This window comes from Pocillopora verrucosa, chromosome 8 (genome assembly GCF_036669915.1).
Source record: "Pocillopora verrucosa isolate sample1 chromosome 8, ASM3666991v2, whole genome shotgun sequence".
Classification (NCBI taxonomy): Eukaryota; Metazoa; Cnidaria; class Anthozoa; order Scleractinia; family Pocilloporidae; genus Pocillopora; species Pocillopora verrucosa.
Genome location: NC_089319.1, coordinates 5,310,328 through 5,332,906, shown reverse-complemented (window position 1 = coordinate 5,332,906; position 22,579 = coordinate 5,310,328). Strand labels below are relative to the sequence as shown.

Sequence of the window (22,579 nt, the reverse complement as noted above, 5' to 3'; positions counted from 1 at the left end):
GATCACCCCTGATGAAGGCACTAGAAAGGAGTGTCGAAACGTTGGGTCTATGAATTGTAACTTCTTCGGTTACATTCATTAAATCTGTAAACCATAGTAGCATCAAACTATGTCCAAGTTCTGGTACCTTTAGAATTACCCTGCACCCACGGGACTCCTGCAACGGTCTTCAGCTCTGATTGGTTAATATTTTTTCTTCGCCTTTTTGCCGTTTTAGGAACTACCCATGACGCGCTTTAAGTATCGATACAGTGCTTTATTTTTAAATAAAATCGATGCACAGAGACACCTTTTAGCCAAGATTGGAATTACGTTTGACGTTAGAAAAAATATATATTGAGAAGTCCGATAAAATTCCTATAAGGCGAACTGAAAAAAGCAAAGTTCTCCCGGATGCCATATTCTCAGCTCTTTTAAAAGCATTTTCGGTGAACGATGGAGGGACCAGATTCATCATATTGTTGCTTGGAAATCCACATCTGTCGGGAGGTGGACAGTGACGCCAAAATCGACCCTCCGATCCACACAGAGTGTTTACGCTCAGGAGGAGCAATAACCTTGATCTTCATTGTGGGTGGAGCCAGAGCAGAGATTTCCTTCTGCATTCTGTCAGCGATTCCTGGGAACATGGTGGAGCCACCAGTCAACACTATGTTGGCGTACAAGTCCTTACGGATATCCACATCACACTTCATGATGGAATTGTATGTGGCCTCATGGCTGCCGTGGGATTCTATTCCACAGAAAGCGGGTTGGAACATGACTTCTGGTCCACGGAATCGTTCGTTGCCAACAGTGATAACCTGGCCGTTAGGAAGCTCGTAACTCTTCTCCAAGCTGGAGCTGGAGGCAGCAGTCTGCATTTCTTGTTCGAAATCCAGAGCAACATAACAGAGCTTCTCTTTGATGTCACGCACGATTTCGCGCTCAGCTGTCGTCTCGAATGGGTAACCACGCTCCGTAAGAATCTTCATCAGGTATTCGGTCAAGTCCCTGCCGGCCAAATCAAGACGAATGATGGCATGGGGAAGAGCGTAGCCTTCGTAGATGGGAACTGTGTGACTGACACCATCACCGCTGTCAAAGACGATACCGGTTGTTCGACCAGAGGCGTAGAGAGACAACACGGCCTGGATAGCTACATACGTGGCTGGGGAGTTGAACGTCTCGAACATTATCTGTCAAATAAATATGTCACTGGCATATAAACTTTTGAGGAGGTCATTATTCCCTTTCAATAACTATTAATTCAAAAATTATTTTGTTATGGATCAATAACGATGTCAATTTCATGGCTATTTTCAAACAAAAACGCAATAATCAAAAATCAGTTTATGCAATTACTTCTCGTTGTTTTGATTGTGCTTCCAAAATCTTTGAACCATTGAATGTCTTTCATTCTGGTGTTCAAAATTTTGTGATTACGTTAAATGTCTCTTATATAACTTGACCAGGCAAACAAAATGGTTTTAAATCTGACCAATCAGTACGTTTCATCGCCTTATAAGGAAGAAATATATATATTGTGCAAGTTTAGAGATCTAATAGGAAAAATGAATTGTGATTTTTAATCATAAAGCTCTCAGAATAAAGAGTTAACTGACCTCTGCCTGGCGAAAAAGCACTACCCTTTGGACATCGAGAACTTAACGTAAATCAAACAAAAGTTGTACAGAATGTATTGTGCACATTTCTTTGGATTTTACGGTAAAGTAATCAGTCTGCTAAGGGGCAAAAAATAGAGCAAAATCTGGTTAAGAACAACGATTTTACCTGTGTCATCTTTTCTCTGTTGGATTTTGGATTTAGCGGAGCCTCTGTCAGCAGAACTGGGTGGTCCTCGGGCGCTACACGTAGCTCGTTGTAGAAGGTGTGATGCCAGATCAAAATTTTAAGGAAATCTTGTTAAGCGATAATTAAGGGCGTGTCGAGTATTCGTGATAGAGAATTTAGTGTACCTTTTCCATGTCATCCCAATTGGTTACAATGCCAAATTCCATGGGATATCTCAGAGTCAGAAGACCTCGCTTGCTCTGAGCTTCATCGCCGACATACGAGTCTTTCTGACCCATACCAACCATCACACCATTGTGCCTTGGACGACCGACGATGCAGGGAAACACTACACGAGGAGCATCGTCCCCTGCAAAACCGGCCTTGCACATACCAGAGCTATTGTCCACAACCAAAGCAGCCACGTCTTCGTCAGCCATTTTAATTCAGAGTGGTAATGCAGCGTGTGAATCAAGCTTTCAGTCGGAGAGCTCCACTTGCGTTGTGACGATCCGACAAAGTAAGGGTTTGACATCAGTATTGAATTATTTCTGATACAGCTTCGTGACTGTTCCGTCTGATTGGCTGGTCCAAAACATGTGACATAAGTTAGAACCCAATCGGTCTTTTTGTTATAGATGTGTTTGTGTTCCGGAATATGCTTTGCTTTTTCTGTTTTGTCTCAAGGCTTAATCTGGAATTTCTTTTCTTCCCGATTCAGTCCAATCAACGCGTCCATTTTTTGTTGAAGTTATCTTTGGCAGTAGTGTATAAAATAAGAAGCAATGCAATACTGAAATTGTGCAAATACACCGCCACAAAAAAAAAAAATAATAATAATAAAATGAACGTCACTAAAGAAAACTAGTCTTTGAAAATCTGTATGTATAAGAGAAAAGAGACAAAGCTAAATTAGATAAGTCTAGTCACGGTTGATACTAGGAACAGATTTTATTCATAGAAAAGCAATATGCCTGTTCGTTATAACGTTGGTCAAATTCATCTTGGTAAAAACAAAAGCCACTTTCAACAAGCACTCCCTCGGGAAATCATTATTTTTTATGCAAAACATTTTATGGTCTTAGCTCTTAGATAATTAACGCTATTTATTCATTTCATTTGATGTGAATGTTATTGTAATGTCCCAGTGGTATTTCCTCCCTCACAGGTCCGCTGACCGCAAACCTATCGGTACAGGAAACTAACGCCTTGTCCCTAGGTAAGAATGGAGCGCGGCACTTTAGCAACAAATGTCGCGTAACCGAGTGACTGTCAGCTACTCCGTTTGGATGGAAAGCGACGCCGGAGGGGGAAAAAAATTAGCTATCAAAAGGAGCTCAAAGAGTTTGTTTTAACCGGTTTAAATGTTCCTTTACCCGTTGTGCGTGGGACAATTAATTTTTTTCGGTGTGGACATCGTTTAATGATTTTTCAACTTTTTATAAGATTTTTTAATTCCTTTCAGTATTTTATCATAAGTAAAAATTCCCAGCTAAGGAATATGCAGCCCTTGAGTAATTTGTGGCGAATAACCGTTCAGTTTCATATTTCAGTACACATCTCGCACGCTTTTTTTCTGTTTCCTTTGGGACTCAACTGATCCTTTCTTTTACCTCGGACTCTGGGCAACAACAGGTAGGCGTGCGCTGACGACTACGTCAGAGATTGGATTGTTTTGGAAATCCATATTCATGGACTGTAGAATTTGCATCAAACAATACAGCCTGTGGACAGATGAAGAAACTCAAGAGCTCGAAGCTTGGAATGTTGGTAGTTTTTATTTTCAAGCAAAGGTAAGTTCTGGTTAAGTCAAGGAAATTGTTGGTTCAATTTGGAGAGTTTAACCCCCCCTAACGGCAATAGTCGAAACCAACCTCGCTGAGCACGTGGGCAAGGTTTCGCTCTTCGCTTTGTCATCAACTTAGAGCTACACATTCAAGTCAAAGAAATTTCGTTTGAGAGTTCCTATATATATATATATATATATATATATATATATATATATATAGAGAGAGAGAGAGAGAGAGAGAGAGAGAGAGAGAAAGAGAGAGAGAGAGAGAGAGAGAGAGAGAGAGAGATTTGACTAATGCGAATTTTTCTGGGAGAAATTACTCACTATATTACGTTCGGTTTTGAATTTAACACAACATAGCCAAGTGCTACCCATGCTTGTGGAGGAAGCTCTTTTAAACGAACAGGAAACTCTTTTTCGGTTTATTTTTGCAATTTATTTGTGAAAAAATGAAAAAACTATCACTTTTGTGTCTCAAATTGCTGGTTGACAGTTATTTGTTTGGTATAAAAGTTAAATTTATGTGACACTGTGGTGAACTCGTGGGTATACTGTGCAGAATACGCTAAGAATATTGTACTAAAAGAAAATTATCTTGTGATCCAAGAAACGGAATTTAGCCGTCATCTCCATAAAAGTCTTCCCTAACTGAATCACCATATTTGACGGGATTCATGCTTTCCCCTGACTCTTAGGGCCTGCTGACGCCACGATACTTGCATATGGAATCCCTGCATTACTCGTTTCCATGCTTTGCATGTCCACGAGTAAAAATGGCGAAGTCTCTAAACATTATTTCCTTCTCATTCTAGTTGCAGGAAGATTGAGATTTGGTCAATAAAGAAGACAGAGGAGCAAAGAAACAGAAGGCAAACTAGAATCATTAAAGCGAAAGGGAAACTCCACTAAGATAAGAATTTTAATATCACTACAAACAAGTCAAACGGTGGCTGCCTGAGTTTTGAATTTTTTTAGGGTACCTTAACTAATATAAAATTGTGCAAAAAATTAATTTTCTTGAATACAGAAAATGACAGCCACTGAGGGAGGTGGAATTTTTTTAAGGTGGCAATGTATGTAAAACGACAAATAGATGGTGACGAACAAAATAATGCAGAAATGTTCTGGATTTTTCCACTCTTATCACAAATTTTCGAAAAGCCACGAGCAAACATTTTATCGTTGTGTTTTTTCACAAATGTCTCAGTCAAAAATAAAATTCCAAAGTGGATATTCTTCCATAATTTGTCAGCGAAATATTTAATGCCACCTCAAAAGATTCGCTTTTTTTCATTGTATTTTTGTAAGAGATAAGAGAACACAGGCAACCAAAAACAGACCTGTTCGACTAAACGACTCGTAAAAGTTGAAATAATAGCTACCAGTACGTACTTGTGACTCGACAAAAAACACTTTGGTGACACTACGTTTAAGGCTGATGATTTGCAAATACCGGCGCTATCCATGTTCATAATAACGATTAGAACCCTCACAGTAGTTTGTCACGCGTAAATTGAGAAATGTAGAAGAATTCGTTTTCCAGAAAAACCAAGGTACACCGACAGACAATTGGACTTTTCATTAAGCGACAAGGAAATTCTGAAATGTGACTTGTTTAAATCAATGGTGATTAGGCCTGATTTGAAATACTCAAATGACAGCGTGATCCTTATGGTGACCGTTAAATCATCATTATTGATTTGAAACAATGCCAAATGGACTTTGCAGTTAAGACACGAAACAACGGCAAGAACGTATTGCGTGGTCGTTACATCTTCGGGAAGGGGAGGAGGGGTCGGGCGATTTTGGTCGTGTCACGATGAACTGTACCCCATTATCCCACAAGGCTCTATGATCCACCCTCATTGGCAGTTAACTTTCTACCCCCCCCCCCCCCCGAAAACCATGTGATCCCCTCAGGTAATAAATAATGACTGTTCCTTGAAGGAAAGAGGAGAAACTTCTTTCGCTACAAAAAATGCTGAGGCCTGGGTTCTATTTCACAGACAATGACATCAATCTTTACCAGGACCGACGATCACATTACACTGTTACTCCTACGTCATAACCAGTGACTGACTGAAGAATAGCTATTGAAAAACAACTTTAATCTTCTTGGAAAAATTTTTAGCCAGTAAATTCATCTGCCTATGTTCTCTTATCGTTTTGTAAGTTGAAATACACGAAACCTTATCGTCTGGACCAGTTAATTCTAAAAAATTTCAGTTGAAAGCTATACAGACCACAAAACAGATTCTGTATGTCAACTTTAGTAATCAGACAACTGTCGATTTCTGACGAAAAAAAAAAACAGGAAATGAGAACTGAAAAGTTTGCTTCGAAGAACTAGGTCAGAAAATCAAACTGTTTTTCGTTTAGCTAAAGAAAACTGTATGGTTCCATATTTAACTGAAATAATTGAAAAGTGAAAAAAATGAAAAATTTTCCTTGAACCTCTAGATCACCAAATCAAAAGGTTTTCCGTACAGTTGAAGAGACCTGTTCTGAAACTAAAGTAAGAAACCTTAATTAACATTCATGATGCGAGAATTCACGTCAAACTCAAGTAAGGAGATTTAATGAGCAAAATGATCAATCCAGTTTGTTTAAGAAAAGTTTCAGTAAATTTGGTTTATTAATTCCACACGAAATTGTGATCTGAACGCTATAAGGATTTAATTGCCTTTGTTTGGAGAGCAAATTGATGTTCTTTATATCGTACGTGAATGTTCCTTTTGCTGGCGAAAATTAAACGAGAAATTGCTTAAGAAATTTATTGGTGACCATAAGGCGAGAAAGTGTTTCTTATACAATGGTATTTTTTTTTCTCGTGTGATAAATTTAAAAAAAAAAGGAAAGTAAATAGTTCAATGATTTCGCCTTAATTAAAGGTGGTCTGTATAACTTGTTGCATAATCCTTGTTTTCCAATATAGTTTAGTAGGCAAACTATGTTCTCCTTAGAATAATACCTAAGGCAGCCACCGGGTTTTATTATACTATTTATTTAGTTGAAAGGCCTTTTTCAGCCCACAATTAAAGGAACACAGGAAAAGAAGAAAGTTTGAAGTACGAAATCTGAACATTTAAACTCAACGGTGAAAAAAACTTGACTCCGTAAAAATTTTGTCACAGTCGGAAAGATGAACGGAACCAAGAAAGATAACCGATTGTCTAAACTCTTGCCTTAAAAAATAAAAACACAGCTACTTTGGCCCATGTTATCGCAAATATATAGGAAGTTAGAGGCTAAAAGATCGTCCAAAAACTGAGAAGGCTGAAAAGGGTCTTGCTATAAGCAACATGACAATCTTCGAGTATTTGTATGTCAGAAGGAAAAAATTGAAATTTGAAGTAAATGATTAACGCCACAATTTGCAATATATATAAACATATTGTAGCTTGTTATGTTGCTTGTCCTTATAATAGTAATGTAATATACCATCTTGTGCAAAATAGTTAGATGAGCAAAGTTTTTCGGAGAGAGAATTATTTCTGGAAAACCATTGATTAGAACGCGAACAAAAAGGCAAAAATGATAACAAGAAATTAGGACGAAAGTCAGTCAATCAGTTTTTGGAGAAGAACGTTTTGCGCAGGGTGATATACATGTAGCTTTTGGCGGAAACTCTTATGGGAAGCCATTTTGAATTTTTTTGTCAAAAATGTTGTCAGGGGAAACGCTATGCAAATGTTTTCAAATTTTCCCGCCAAAAGTCTTAGTATATAAACGAACGACTTTTTCTACACATTTGTAATTATCAAATAAGATTACTTGAAGAGAATAAAAGACTGAGTGACAAACACCTGTAATATCATTTATTGACGACAATAGTTTAAGAAGGTAAATAAGTGAACACCAGATGGGCTTCTTGACTTTTACTTAACAACAATGTAGAAATATTAAATTACTAAAAAAAACCGGCGCATGCGTATTTTAGGCGCCCGTATTTTTCTAAGTTTTTTGGCGGGAAAATTGTGGCAATTTGAACAGATGATACTTGCAGCGCGTTCAAGTTTTTCCAGCGCCCGCAGTTGTTTTGGCGGGAAACTTAACAAATGCTTCAGAGAAGACTGAGGAAAAACTTACAGCGATTCTCAGTTTAACAGTTTCTCGTTTCAAAAAAGGGTAACTTTACAAAATGTCTACGTTTATATCATACAGTTATATTCCAAAAATTAAAAGTCCTAGGAAGACAGCTCATATGTACATCGTCAATTTGTTTTCTTCGACCACTGTTGAATTACCTTCACTAACGAAACTGTTTGCGGATAAGTTTTGAAAACTAATGGTGAAAATTTTCACTACAATTATTTTCGAGTTATCTTCCCTGAAGAAGAATGAAGTTAACTTTGTATTCTTGTTGCTTGCTTCAGCGTATGTCTTTCTTCCTTGCTTGTCAACGAGCTGAAATAATAAACAGGTGAAATAGAATTGCTCTTTTCTCTAAGCATCGACGGTATGAATCAAATATATAGATGTGATTACAAACTGAATAATAGATTTGAGAACAAAATTGTACCAGAACTGATGATAAAATGTGTGGTTCATAAAATTTTAAATACGCTGGAAAATGAAACAGTTTGATATTTCCTCATTTCTCGTTTATAAAATTGTGAATTAGTGTCTTCTAAATTTTTCTCTGGAAACCAATTTCATACTAAATAATATTTATTTTACGGGGAGCGATGCGTGTACATAAACATTCCTTTTAATAACCACAATAATATTTCATCAAACATTTCAGCATGATTTCTTTGGAACAATGTCATCTTTTTATTTCTTACAAGCGGAGACTTTTTGAGCATTTTATAAGCAAAGTTCGATGGAGTGTCCTTTAGAACAATTGGAACATTTAAGACTTCGTGGAGGGAAAGAGATATAATTTCTAATTACTACAAGGACTTGTTAGACTTAAGCTTTTTCATTTGTTAAAACCTGGAATTTTGAATTTCTTCTGTTCTCCTGTCGTTGCTGCTGTCATTTTGTAAACTCTACTGACTTACTCATTGCAGGGCATATCGTTTTCCAATTGCAGCTCCAACCATATTACAAGAAATTCATTCTGGTCATTCAGTATACTAGCAGACTACAAACTGTAATTGGAGAATCTTTGCTGCCCTAATTGTTCACGTTTAAGTCGATTTAATGGAGAATTACTTTAAGATTGACAGAGGGTCTCAGAGTTTTAAATTTTTGTAAGATTTGAGCTTCTTGCGAGTGGACTTGACTGAATTATTCACTAATGAGTCTATACATTCCTTGTAAATTTTTTTTTTGATAATTTTGATGTGGCTGAGAGAATTTTAGACGTATCCGGCTGAAAATTTCATAAGGGTAAATATGCCCTATATTTAGATCTTTCAGTACCAACATTTTTCTAGCTTGATAGGAAACTGAACTTGTGCAAATGAGCAAATAAGGTAAAAAAAAATTCCCTTACAGTTTTGCTCAGCTAATCCGACTTTAAAATGCACTGAGGAAGCTGTACCAAGAAATAACCATCTATTCGTAAAATAAGCAACTTACTGTTTGAAGAAAAGTTGTCCTTGAAATCCACTTTCTCTTCTCAGCAAAGTTGAGTTTTTTTATTCCTTCCTTGATTATCTTGTATCATGTCCAAGCTTGTCATTTGACTGTACCGAGAAAACACAGGTGTCAGATGATGGAATTTATTGTGCTACTAAAAATATTCGAACACTTTTAAAATAAGTGTCGAAAGTAATTCAGAATTGCGTTGATTATGCTTTTCTTCGCTCTGTAACTGATCCACGAAACACGTGCTGTCCTCTCAACCAATCAGATGTGAACCTCGAACCAACTACGTTTTGATCACCAACGTTTTCCTCGAGCAGTTTGCTTTTTTTTTCAGCTTGAACTCTCTATGGCTCTGAATAATATTTCCTTTGCTCTGATTAGCTGTCGTGTTACCACGCTTTTGGTTTTTCGACATACTATCGAAAAGAACTCCCAAGTTTAGCCTCTAAGATCTGATTAGTAATGCCCCTTTATAATAACTGTATATTAAATTGTTACTCGGTTAAAGAGAACTTGGTATTGCACCGTTGCATCAATTGTAAATAAAATAAAATAAATTTGCATTTGTTGTAAAAGCGCACTAAAGAACTAAAAAACAGTGCTTCCTACAATTTTAAAAACTCTGGAACATAAAACTGTGCAGTCCGTTCTCCTTTCTCGTTTCTAATTCAAAATTTTTGAATTATAGTTTCCAGGACATTCCTGTTTGTCCCTCAAAATCGATCAAAAATTTAAGAACTTTTATACTTTTTACAGAGTGCAACGAAAGTTCATGAATATACCTCTTAGTTATCAAGATACTATTTCATCAGTTATTTTAGTACGATTACATTTTGTTTCTAACAGGTTCAGAGTTTTCGAGAACTTGTTGGGGAGAGTTCAAGGCAGTGTCCCAGTATAGAAAAGAAAATATGAACTGAAATCCAATTGCTGATTATGTCAGAGACTTAATCATTGTATTTTAATTATTTTAATCAGTAAAACCTAGCTCTCAGCGCAATTATCGAAGGTGATCCGAGATTGCATTTGTTTTGCTTTCCTTTGCTCTGTGATTGGTCCAGAAACTCGCGCCACTCTCAATCAATCAGATGCAAAACTGAAACCACCCGCGTTTTCCCGCGCTTTTGGGGCCAGTCATTATTCATCGCCTGGGGTAGATGATTTTGGGGAATGAGTGGTCGCCAACAGAGTATGATCGGAGAAAATTGACCGCCAATTAACTGCCCATGCGGGGAATCTTAAGAATGTTAAAGAGCGATGGGGGAGGGGGGGGGGGGGTTGGAAATCAGGTAATTTTTATCGTGACACAAACATATCTATTTTCAATCTGTTTTTAGGCCTAGTCGAAAAAATTGGACTTAATTCTCCGATAAATTTTTGACTAGGTTTAAATCTATCATCAAGCATATAATTAACGTTGTCACCAAGCCTGTCCACTTGGCTTCAGCGGACTGGTGCAATTTATCAATAACTTTTCCTCTAATCATGAAATTATACATTAAATCTACTTACGGAGATCTTATTACAGTAATGCTTGTTGACAAATAGCGCGATAAACTCAGTTCCACTGTTTTTTTGGGTAGAATTCTTAATGCGAACTTTGCAAGCACGTTCGTTGAAACACGACTTACAAGTGAAATTACTCTGGCTCCTACCGTTTGTTCTGTTGTCAGAACGCCATGCTAACTGCCAGTCCTGTCCAGGTATTTAAGTGAAAGCAACCTCTTGATGCTTCGGATCAATCCTGGTCACTAAACTTGGTCAGGTCGAAGACTTTGTCGAGCTATCTTTGCTTGAGAGGTGAAACGTTTCAAACCACGAGGAACCTTAAAATGTAAATGAGGCAAAAGATTTACACGTGCAAATTTAGCCTCGCAAAATAGATTCTTTAGGGCGAGATCGGTGTTAATTTGCATAAAGAAGTTGTTTGAATTTTGATGAGGTTTTGACACTTGACGTTTCTTAGATATATTTGCTTTCATAATTTTAAAAGCATACCGTTTTAATTCAACGATAACTATTTCTGTAGAAGCGAGAGATAAAAGATAGTAGGTGTTTTAGTAAATCTAACAAGAAGAGAAGAGAAAGTTGAGGAAATGGGAAACACATCCATCTAACTAGTAGGATGACATGATGTGAAAAGTGATGTGGATTCCCCTTTTGTATTCAAACTACAAAGAAGCCAGAGGGAATGGATAAATCGAGTTAATGTTTAGGTCCTACATTTAGTAAGAAATTAAATCTTCGGGCGCCTTTTTTTCAACCTGTCTGTAAAGGAGTTCGCCTCCCCCTTTCCAATACCAATACAATATTGGGTTCTGTTTCTGACTCTGCCACTTCAATTTAAGGTTGTTCGAGGGATGGCGGTGCTTCTACATGGACTGGGGATTTTTAAAATAACAGGAATTCTTCCTGGAACAATTTAGCGTCCCGAGTTCTTTTGCCGGCAACAGTAGGTATAAGTTGTCTCCTAACAGCCCTGCTTTGTATGTCACGCTACGCTCAAATGTTGTATGAGGGTGACTTTCACCGTGGAATATCCTAAAAAGCAGGATGATGCAACTAATTCTAAGGTTTGGTAATAAATTAAATATCCTGTAACCCTCGATTAAAAATAGCACAGAAAGATATACAATGAACATCATTGAGAGACGCACCTAGAGGGTTGCATGGTCTTTCATGGACAGAAGCACCATATTTCGTTACCAGATACATTGACTGGAAAGTATTTAGAATTTCTTCCCTGAGTTCTAGCTCGTGATATTTTTTGAGCTCGTGATATTTTTGATCGACTACTTTCCGGCCCAATAAATACCATTAAAAGAACACTCAGTTTGGGCATAAAAACGGTAGAACTAAACAGTGCCAAACCCAGGAGTATTAGGACATTAGAGGATACACAAATCAAGAAGCGAATGGTTTTCAATGTCTTTATTGTAGTTTCTAAACATTTTAATTTAGAAATTTAAAACAATGATTACCTATTTACAGGAGGAGAGAGCGTGCTCTATGTGGGGTTTTTTTTGACGCAGATAGCTCTCTTTAAACCCATGGGTCTGAGTCTTCAAGATCGGGTGGGGGTGGGGGATGGAGGGCTCAGGACCTCTACGGCACATTGCTACGCCCTACCCAAACTTTCGTAGGTGCCTATCCCCCTCCACTACCACCACCGCTATACCGAATAAATCTATTCGCTCCGGTTTTGCCTTAAACTTTTCTTCAAACTGTGAGACGAACCAAATGTTCTATTGTGCAAGGACAAAATCTGAATAACTTAGTAAGTTACCCCTTGCTTCGCTTGTTGTCTGCCTCTCCTACCATTCCCCTGCCTGCAAATGCAGGTCTATTGATAATATATTACTATTCTATTAAACTATAGTGACCCATGTCGGCATAAATCCCTCTGTCGACTACTTGATTTATTTAACTCTGTTTCGATTTTATTCTGGCGTTAACATTGTACTAAAATGATTGGAAACGCCGTCAAACTCGTCATAAGTTGCATGACAAAAAACCATAGGTACGCAATGGGTACAAAAATGGTAACTGTCCTCGATAAAGTTCGATTATATACAAATTTGTCTAATATGTGTTGCTATAAATATTACGAAATCTTACTTCAACTTGTTCGATCCTTAAAAAGAACATCAACGCTTTCGATTTTGATGAAGTTCTCATTGTTGACTATCAGTTTCCATTAATGAGGTGAAAAATCATGTAAAAAGTCACGAAAAACGCTAGCAGTTGAAAATTACGAATTTGAACTCAAGCCGAATGTTTCACTATGCGTCATTCAAGCGATCCCTTCCGCGCGAGAACACCGCGCGGTTTTAAAGGTGGAGACATTTGGGATGACTTGGCAGTCTTATTCTCAGTGAAAGAACTGATAAGCAGTTCTATGATCCTTGGTAGATGTCAGTGCTTCTGTGAGAAGCCACGGATAAGTACACACTCTCACCCATGTTGAAAAACACCATATCCCGCGTTCTCTCCGATGGAATGTCTTGTACCTTGACAAATTTTTTCGTGTAGTACCTGTCCCATGCATAGATACTCGGATCTTGGTCGCTGCTAACAATTGCTAGGTAAGTCTTCTCACGTGACATGAATGGGGACGTGATCGAGATCCAGTCACGTGCCTGTGAAGAAAAAAACCACATGATCAAAAGGAATGTATTAGGCGTGTATTTCTATGCATGGGTTTCTGGACGCACTGGTTATTTACAATAGAAAAGGGCTGAAGAGATAAGTTCCCCAACTCAATATATTGTGACTAATAAGTTAATTTAAGGGTTCCGCCGATAAAAAATTTCCTTTCAAATTTTTGACATTTGATGAAACAAATTCATTGATTTCTTGTAGCGCTCAGGAGCTATTTGATCATTTCTCTCCCAACTTCCTCTTCATTAACTTTCGATAGAATTTTCTGCTTTCTTTCAAGTCTATAACTGTCTTGGCGGGCACCTTCGTTTCTACGACAATTCTTCCCTAGGGCTCAGGTGTCTCTTGATGTAAGTGACAGGTACAAGGAAGGGAGGCATTTTTTTCATTGGGTGCTCAAATGATCGTCTCAACTGAAAGGCGGTATTCTGAAAGTAATATTTCACTTTATATGGCTGATTAATCAATAGTGCATCAAAATCACTTGGCGAAATTCGATGTGTGTCACATTATATCTTACCCTTCTTGATGGAACTTCTTGGAAGAGGTCAAAATGTGTTTGATTCCATCGGAAAATAAGGGAGGTCTGTGCTTGCCAACGGGCCACAGCTAAGAAATGGTTACCATCAACAGACAGTGCCTTGACTCCATATGCACGCTCTCCTGTGGGAAGCCGGTAAAATTCTTCGAAGGTGGAGCCAGACCATTTGTAGATCAACGCGTAGGCGCCGCGTGCGAAGGGCCCTGGGAAAGAGAATAACGACAAATGTTTAATGCAAAGTCAAGTTTCTTATATCCTCTTTATCTGTGCTTTTTAGGTTAGTTTAAGAAAAAAGAGAGGATTTCCCTCCCAGTTTCCAGTTTCTTTCATCGCCGAAATGAAAAAGAAAATCAGCCCTGCAACAAAATGCCTAAAAACGAGTTTTTCAAGCGACTATTATTTGGTGTATGAAAAAATATCTTTTACCGTATGTACGGTATATTTTTTATCAAACCAGAGAAAGATTACGTCAACATAACAATTTTCCTAAAAACACGGTGCGGACTTCGTCAAGTTGACATGTTGAGTAATTTTTACAATACCTATGGTTGTAAATACATCAGAAAAATAAGTTGAGTATATCAAATTTCTCCCCAACCCCTCCCTCCCCCCCTCCCCCCACGCCACCCTGCATTGACGTCCAGATGTGTTAAAAAAAATCCTCCTGTGATATACCTGTGACAGCCAAATACGTGGTACCATCCATTTCAAAATGCTCTACATCCGCTCCTACAGCAGCGATATCCTGGAACTTGACGAACCTCTCACCGTCCCATTTGAAAATTTGTGAGCTACGCCCATAATAATTGGCCACGGCTAAGAAGGTGTCTTGGCCGATCTTAAATGGTTCCACGTCAAAGGCTTTTGTTGTGGGTAAATTCTGGAACGGAACAAACATATCTCCATTCCATTTGAAGATCGGAGAGTCGTGTGAACGAGAATTGCTAGCCACCGCAAAATAGACGTCTTCTCCGATGACGAAATGCTTCCATTTTCGACTGAAGGGAACTTTAAGGATTTGGAAACTGCGGAACCTTAAAAAGAGAGACAAGGGGAAAAAGTATCAGCCAATTTGCCGTCGAAAAGGGTGAGAAATACATATTTTGTTCACGAGAATTATCCATATCCTATATTGTAACGTGAGTATCCATTCCGTACGTGCTTAGAGGACAAATCTAGACTTATCCATGACGGACCTGTCCGGTAACGAAACGCCTGGAACGCAGGCACAGGCAGCCCAAATATACGTGCGGTGATCGGGATAAATTTGTTTCAAATGACTGTTCAAAGGGTGTATATGGAAACCATGTACTTGAAAGACGGATTAAAGACATAACAAAAAGAAAGAACATCGCTTGGAAATCACTGAGGAGCAAGAATAATGAACATCTCCCCTTTGATGTGATAACTCAGTCTGTTGGAGTGCTTTTCTAATATCAAAATATAAACCGGATTTTTTAGAGCCATGAATTGGACAACTAATTTATTTTTGTTTCGATGTCCTGTCTTTTCTTAATGCAATACATCGTCTTTCTCGTGACTAGTACTTGGCCTGCCCGCACCTGGAAGGCTTAGGTGTGTCGATGTATGTGCAGTGCCGATGTATTTTGGGTAAGCGACCCCTAAATGATCAAAACACGTTTCCCATTAGTGACACGTCCAAGTGACACGTCCAAGTGACACGTCCAAGATCTGAAGCGTGAGTTTCGAGTTTGAGTCGATAGAGATGAGTAACAGAACACAAAATTCGACTGTTAGGCGCTGATTTAAGCAGCAGTTAAGCTTTTAAACATCAAAACTGACCATAGTATTTTAAGTGGTTTGACGTGGATTTAGTGGATATCGAGTTAAGAGTTAGTTGTGAGGTTACGTTATTTTTCATCTACGGCATGCTTGCTATTATTTATTCATGCTACTACAAACATGTACTTCAATATCAGTTTATTTATTCGGTCATTAGTTCGTTTCAGTTAAGTCATCAAGCTATTTATCAACTTATTCATTATCTGCTTAATGAGTTGAAACAAAAAAAGTTATGACTTTTAAGTTTTACACTTAAAAACCCAAACTCAAAACTCTACTCGACTGGAAGACGTAACCACATGTTTTGCTCTCATCTTTGAGTCTCTTGCAAATAAAAAGGTTGTATTGTCTTCACGTTTACGTTCACGATGCTTGGGCAAAGTGATTTGAACATCTCCCTTACTCCCTCCTCCTTCCTCCCTCCCCACCCTCGCATTTTACTGGTGTCAAAATGGCGCGTTTTTCTCTAAATATTTCTTTTCATAATGTTTTGTCCAAAATTGTACATGTTTGTCACTCCTTTGAGGTCAAAAGTGTGCCAATGGTTTATTGAAAGAAACTAAATGGGAAAAAAAAAGTGATAAAAAAAAACAAGAGAAAAAACAATAAGAACACAATGCCCAAAACTAACCATCAAGGTGACGGAAGATTATACTGTTAACCAAGTTGAACATTAATGCTCTCAGACCGGGGAAACTATACAGTGATACCTATGTGAGAGTGAGTGGTTATTATTACAGTGTGTGGAAATTATGAAATTAATATTAATATTATGTGGATTATTATGTGAAATATGCACTCACGGGCTGTAACTGGAATCTTGTTCCAACGATTTGTCACTGAATATGAAAAGACACTAACTGAGTTCACAACAAATAATTATTGAACACAAGTCAAGTAAGACCAAAAATAATAAAATAAGAAGGAAATACACAAAAGAACGATGAACGTCGATGTTGCTTTTGCAAAAGAACAAAATAACTAAGACTTTAAAGATTTTAAATTTTTATCGAAAGTTACTCTACTTTAGGTATTATAAATTCCACCAGAGAACGGGCTCTTGAGCTGCTATCAATCATGATGACGTAAGCAACTGGCTGTCACTTGATTGGGTGGCAGCTTCGTTAATACAACGATTATTGTATATGGCGTAGTGGACATCTCTCGTTGCCTTCGTAGTCATGATTGATAACAGTTGGAGCTCAGATGTTGACCGACGTTTTGGCTCGTCAATTTTTGTGTAAACACCAAAACGTTAGGATTGCATGCCTCAGAGCGTCAAATTTTCCATACTTTATCTCTGGAACAAGGATTTAATAACTTGTGTTGTGATAAGATAAGACTTTCTCGCTGGTCGAGTTTGGATAAAAAAATCAGTTACGATTGTTACAATGGATCAATGTCAGTATCTGAGCAACTACGCATCTACCCCTCCCCTAACCCTACAACAGTCAACTGATAACAAATTAGGATTAATGTTAGGTCAGGGGACGGGTAGAAGCACAGTTGTTCAGAGACAGGCATTGATCCAATGCAATTGGAAGTGTTCATCCTTTATCAGTTATGATGATCATGCAACCGAAATTATGTCACCGTAGAAAAGTGGTTCTCCTGACTAACTGCTTTTGATGCAGACATTGGAAACAACAGCATTCGCGAAAAAAGGGTGTAGAATCTCCTAGAATATCTTAACAAGTCTGAATTTTAAACAAAGACCTTTGCAAAAGTATGGAAGACGGAAGCTCTGAGTGATTGGCTCCTGACTCAGTAGAACCTGATTGGGACTTTAACTCCCAAGATCTGATTGTTAATTCTCCCCTCTAGCTGCTACTAATTTCCTTGTAAATTAGTTATGGGAACTTGGTGCTAGATCAAGATAGCAGCTTCTACCTGATAAGTTTGAATATTCTCATTACCTGTTTGCTGAATAATGTATGGATATTGTAAGGAGAAGTTTTATGTTGATCACTTCTGGGAATTAAAGGGTTAAAAGTTTTGCATATACATGCTCACCTGTGGTCGTTGTCCCACTTGTAAATAACAAAGCTTTTTCCTCCCAGCTGGGACACGCCAAGGAAAAGCTGATCGCCTATGTAAAACGTTTCTAGGTCCCACGCGTCCATGTACAGGGTTTGTATCATGTATTTCTTCATAAACTTGGTCATGGTTACATTTTCTGAAAAAAGATAGGGCACGTGGTTAGTAATGGGGTAAAAAGACCGCTGTGCTGTACCTTGAAAGACGATCATATCTCGCCCCAATTCCCCATCATCTTACCTTTCACCGGAGGCTGAGTGGGAGTTGGTGCTGCAAAGAGAAAGACATTCCATCAATTACCAACGCAATCTAGGCCAGTTTTCAACTATTACACAGTTTAGACAATTAATACCTTAAACCATATTATCCACAAAATTACAAAGAGCAATGGTACGTAGAGCTTAGAACTATCTCGACTATTAAAGAGCCAATCACTACCTTTCAGTCGGTGTGGTTTTGGAAGGCGTACTAATTGAAGTTAGTTAACCACAAATTTCTTTTTCTAGAATGTGGGCTCGGTTGTTAATTTGTTCCACTGAACTATTTCTATCGAGTAATGAAATCATTAATTGAAATCATGAAAATTCCTTTCTTTGTAAAATTTGACCGCAAGGGTATCTCTTTTTACGTTTTTTTTTTCTTGGCTCAAATTACGACAAAAGCATTTATTTCCTCAAAACAAATAAACAAATAGGCAACACCTTCTACGAGTGATAATATAGTGTCGTATATCTTGCATGGTTTGTGAAAGCACCTCACATTTTTACTTAAATTGTCAATTATAAAATTTTATTGTCAGAATACTTCATCGTTTGAAAGTCGTATGAAAGCCTCTTTCTCTTAATTCAAAATCGCCGAAATCTGTAGAATATTCCCCTATCACTATTTCTGGGGATTACGAAGCGTAACTTTTCTTACTTGTGGAAAGAGTGGGCGTTGTTGGTTGGTAACCTGGATAAATAGAAAGGAAAAAACAATTAGAAACTTGCCTCATCACCAATTATCAGCATGAATCCTGATTGAACTAGAGATTGCTTTACTGACCACACAAAACAAACAAAACCCTTGAATATTGCGCTTCAGTTCTTGGTATGATAGCAACAATACTCAGGATAATAACAAACAGCGTTGACAAGTACCTGAAGTACCGTCGCATTTCGATACAGCTCTACAAACTTCTTCACCTGGAAAAAAACAAAACCAAAATGGAACGTTAAAACAGGCTTGATGGACACTGGATTTCTACTTCGTCACGGAACGTAAAAAGACAAAAGATGCAAAGGGATTAACTCCAAAAACACAAAAGAGTTTAAAAAAGAGGCTATATACATAGAAAAATAATCATCGTAATGCGTCAGTGAATCTTTTCCACGCACGCCTTATTAATTATCGTACGTTACTCATTAAACGTTATGACGTCACACAAAGTGGGCGGTACAGGGGCGTGCTAATGGGTGTGCTATACATAAAAGATCTATTTCAAGACTATCGTAATCAAAGTAACTAATCAGGAATATTACGAGCTGAAACGATCTGAATAAACAGCAAAGTCACTATGATTAAAAAGATACCAGAATAGAGCAAACATTTTATGACGTACCAAATTTAACGCATTTTAACTGCTTCCCGTCGGATGTGACGTACTCTCCGGGTTCACATATTGGAAGGGAAATTTGTGGACCCTGCTCTCCCTGAAACAAAAGAAACTAATGTTTTCAAACAACACACGCTTCACTAAGTAAAGATCGGGGACAACATTACAAAAACAGTCGCAGCATTGATTGCAAAAACTGGGGAAGAAACGAAGAAATCAACTTTTTTTTTATTAGTGCCCAACTTACCCTCGGTCCTTGAGGACCCATGGGACCTCTCTCTCCACGAGGGCCTGGTGAACCCTGTAGAAAAGAAAAATAAAAAAATGTTGACCGTGAACGAGCGCGTGTTATATGTCATACCTACTTTTACACAGAGTAAAACCTCACACGCTCGAACTGACTTGAATGAGTTTTATTGTACGCTGAAGTGCATTGAAAAATATCACCTTAGAACAATTTATACAGTGATTTGATATTCTAGAGTTGCGGAAGCAGATGTGAAGCCAAAAGTAAATAAGCACTGAATAAGCAGAAATTAGCAAGTGCAGAAAAAGTTACAGATTAGTTTCAGTAACACGAAGTAGTACCTGAGGCCCGATAGGTCCTTGAACTCCCTGATGATGAAAGCAAACAGTAGAAGAATATGAGGAGGAAGCATGATCAACCCTTTACACCCTAACATCAGTATGCATATTCTCTTAACTGTTCTCTGTACATCTCTTAAGTGCGGACAAGGAGAATTTGTTTAACAGTCAAGAGGTTATTTAATTGGTGTTATTTCTTTTATTCTCCTGACCTTAAATCGTCACGATAACGTTTTTTTTCCTTTTCATAAAAATTTTTTGGTTGACCGTTTCCTTTTTAAGTTTTTCTCCATTAATTGTGTGGTTGTTGCGGCTGTTATTGATATTGTTGTTGTTTTGGAATGTCAGAACTGCTTTAAACAGCACCCTTCGTATTTTCTCTCGATTTCCAACATGTCAAGTAAGCTTGTCACTATTAAATTAAATCAGTGTATGTGAGTTAACCTTCACCTTGATTATAAGGCCCGGGTTAGTTACTAAGCAAGCAAGCGAATCAAAATGAACGAATGAATGATTAATTACCAATTACTGCGTATGCAACGGAACGGAAACCACCGTGAAAAACCTAGAAGAAAATAGGTTTTGCTAACCTGTCTTCCTCTTGGACCACGTTTTCCTTTTTCAACATTCTGAAAGGGAAACAGACAGATAAGATTTGAGGAATACTTTGCGCACAAAAAATTCACGTGACCGGCACGTTTGATTCCAGAAAAATACTTTACATTCCCATTTAATACCACAAGACTTCTGCTTTGTGACCTTGCCACTAAAAGCTTGTATTTGTCATGGTGAATGACCAGCAAAAACCATGTAAATCATTTGCATAAAAAAGGAATTTTTTTTCATCCACTTTTGGCAAGTGACACGAAAGCCACACCTCAACAATTTTCCCAAAAAAGGACAACGAACACAATATTTCAGTAACGTATTTATAAAGTGTGATGGTCAACACAACGTTAGAAAAAGAAGAAAGTTGGAACAAAATATATATTGCGGGCAATCACATCCTATTTCGTGTGCTATTTTAAGATGCAGTACAATAAGTTATAAATATGGAAAGCAGATTGACTTTGTAGTCAAAGAAACCGAGAGATTGAGTATTGCCTTGCTAAAGTTAAGAAATAAACAAAGTGTATTGCATCAGTGCATATTTATCTCGCTTTAACCTACACTTAGAACTGTCTTAGGTAATGGCTAAGCGTGGAAAATTTTGACAGATCTTTTTTTTTTAAACCACGAAACAAATGGTCTTTTGTTTCGATTTCCTTGTTTTGATTCGTGGTAACGTCACGAGTTGGTCTCGAGGTACACTAAGCAGGCCACATTTAAACTCAGAGGGGGTATATTTTAAAAACTTTTCGTTAAAAAAGAGCGCGAGATTAAAAGATAACACAAATGCTTTTAACAGCTAAGAATGTTTCCTCACAGGGGAGGGCCAAAAACACAACATTGGTCGTTTATTCATGCGCGGGGTCAAAAAAATCACTCAATTTTCACGGCGTTTCATTCTCTGCAATCGTCCTTTTTCCGGTCGTGGCCATGTTTTCAATTAAACATGACTCACATTTCTAGAAAAACCGCGATTTCTTTGCGGGAAGCGTTCCAAGCGCTGCAACGACAAGTGAACTGTTTTCGTAATTCAACGAAAATGACAACTTTCCACCATTTTGAATAGCTTCCACATCTCAAAGGCCACTCAGCCACTGTTGCGCAATTATCCCGGCCTTGTTTTCGATGTTATCTCATTTTGCACATTCTTCATTGGTTTAGCACTTTGACATGTCTTAGCAGTATCTGGGACAACAATGGCTGGCTTGACAATGTTTAATTTGTGATGTTCATAACCTGTAATTTGCATGCCATTGCATTCCGTTGGAGCAAAGCCATTCAACATTCTCACGACAAAAACATCCTTTGTCAATAGACAGCCCATACGTTAGCAGTCGAGTGGACATAAATTTCACGTGCCAAGTACTTTGCACGAAAGAAGAAAAGTCTACTTCCATAAACGGCAAAGTTTAATCTACGAAATGTTAACAAGCGGATCAACGCAACAGAGCAGAAATCTTTTCAAAATGCTGTTTATCAATTAAACGTCGAAGTACCGTTGTCCCTAGCACTTACTAGATGGTGTCTCGGGCGCAACGAAAATTCACAATACAGCACTTGTTTTCAGCTATTTTGTATTCAGCCCAAGTTCTTTAAGAGCTTAAACCATCTTGTGATTCTGCACGATAAAAAATAGCTGCCTTTCGCTTTCACGTCAAAACTTTAATTCACCATTCTATGTGAAACAAAGGCTAAGAAACCCGCTCTAATTAAAAGAAAGTCATAAATGTTATAAAATTAACGCCGTCAAGGACTAAACTGAAGTAAAAAAGAAGTATTAATACTTACCCTGACAGCTTTACTGACTTTTGCATCTACTTCACTCACAATGTATGTTCTACAGGCTTTTGGACACTGCCTTTTGGGAAAGACAGTTGTAACCAGCGAAATTGTCAAAACAAACACAATCGGTAAAAAGTGCGTCAGAACACGGGCCATGTTTTCTCTGAATCTCTATGGGTTGTCAGCTTTAAATATCGAGCGTACCGAAACTTTGCACTGTAACTAACTCACTATGGGTATCGTTATACACACTGAACGATTACAGCTCGAATCCGCTTGTTATAAGTCGGGCGCGATTAAATCATCGGACTAATTTATCGTCAGCCCCAAGTCACGCGTTCACACTCCGAAACCGCAAATTATA

The 22,579-nt window shown here is 38.0% G+C and overlaps 2 protein-coding genes and 1 long non-coding RNA gene across 5 annotated transcripts; all 3 read right to left on the bottom strand.

Annotated features, from left to right (window-relative positions):
* Window positions 1–413: 413 nt before the first annotated feature.
* LOC131796965 (actin-1/2-like) lies at window positions 414–2,213 on the bottom strand. The gene is made up of 3 exons (XM_066171025.1): window positions 1,960–2,213; window positions 1,774–1,885; window positions 414–1,178 (listed from the first exon to the last, which is right to left on the bottom strand). The coding sequence occupies exons 1-3, from the start codon at window positions 2,211–2,213 to the stop codon at window positions 414–416; spliced, it is 1,131 nt and encodes a 376-aa protein (XP_066027122.1).
* Window positions 2,214–7,520: 5,307 nt separating this feature from the next.
* Window positions 7,521–10,895, bottom strand: LOC131797030 (uncharacterized). The gene is made up of 3 exons (XR_009341190.2): window positions 10,759–10,895; window positions 9,095–9,201; window positions 7,521–7,972 (listed from the first exon to the last, which is right to left on the bottom strand). It is a non-coding gene; the product is annotated as an uncharacterized lncRNA (long non-coding RNA).
* A 1,124-nt stretch (window positions 10,896–12,019) lies between these two features.
* On the bottom strand, window positions 12,020–22,569 carry LOC131796929 (thrombospondin-type laminin G domain and EAR repeat-containing protein-like). 3 transcript variants are annotated; one of them, XM_059114553.2, is made up of 13 exons: window positions 22,222–22,568; window positions 20,415–20,453; window positions 19,828–19,854; window positions 19,487–19,540; window positions 19,246–19,336; window positions 18,785–18,829; window positions 18,564–18,596; window positions 17,886–17,915; window positions 17,622–17,784; window positions 16,412–16,447; window positions 14,481–14,839; window positions 13,785–14,008; window positions 12,020–13,242 (listed from the first exon to the last, which is right to left on the bottom strand). In XM_059114553.2, the coding sequence occupies exons 1-13, from the start codon at window positions 22,369–22,371 to the stop codon at window positions 13,000–13,002; spliced, it is 1,494 nt and encodes a 497-aa protein (XP_058970536.2). In that variant the 5' UTR covers window positions 22,372–22,568; the 3' UTR covers window positions 12,020–12,999. The 3 variants fall into 3 exon arrangements, with proteins under 3 accessions (XP_058970536.2, XP_058970543.2, XP_058970550.2); XM_059114560.2 differs by lacking the exon at window positions 19,828–19,854 and having other exon boundaries at window positions 22,222–22,569; XM_059114567.2 differs by lacking the exon at window positions 16,412–16,447 and having other exon boundaries at window positions 22,222–22,567.
* Between the last annotated feature and the right edge of the window lie 10 nt (window positions 22,570–22,579).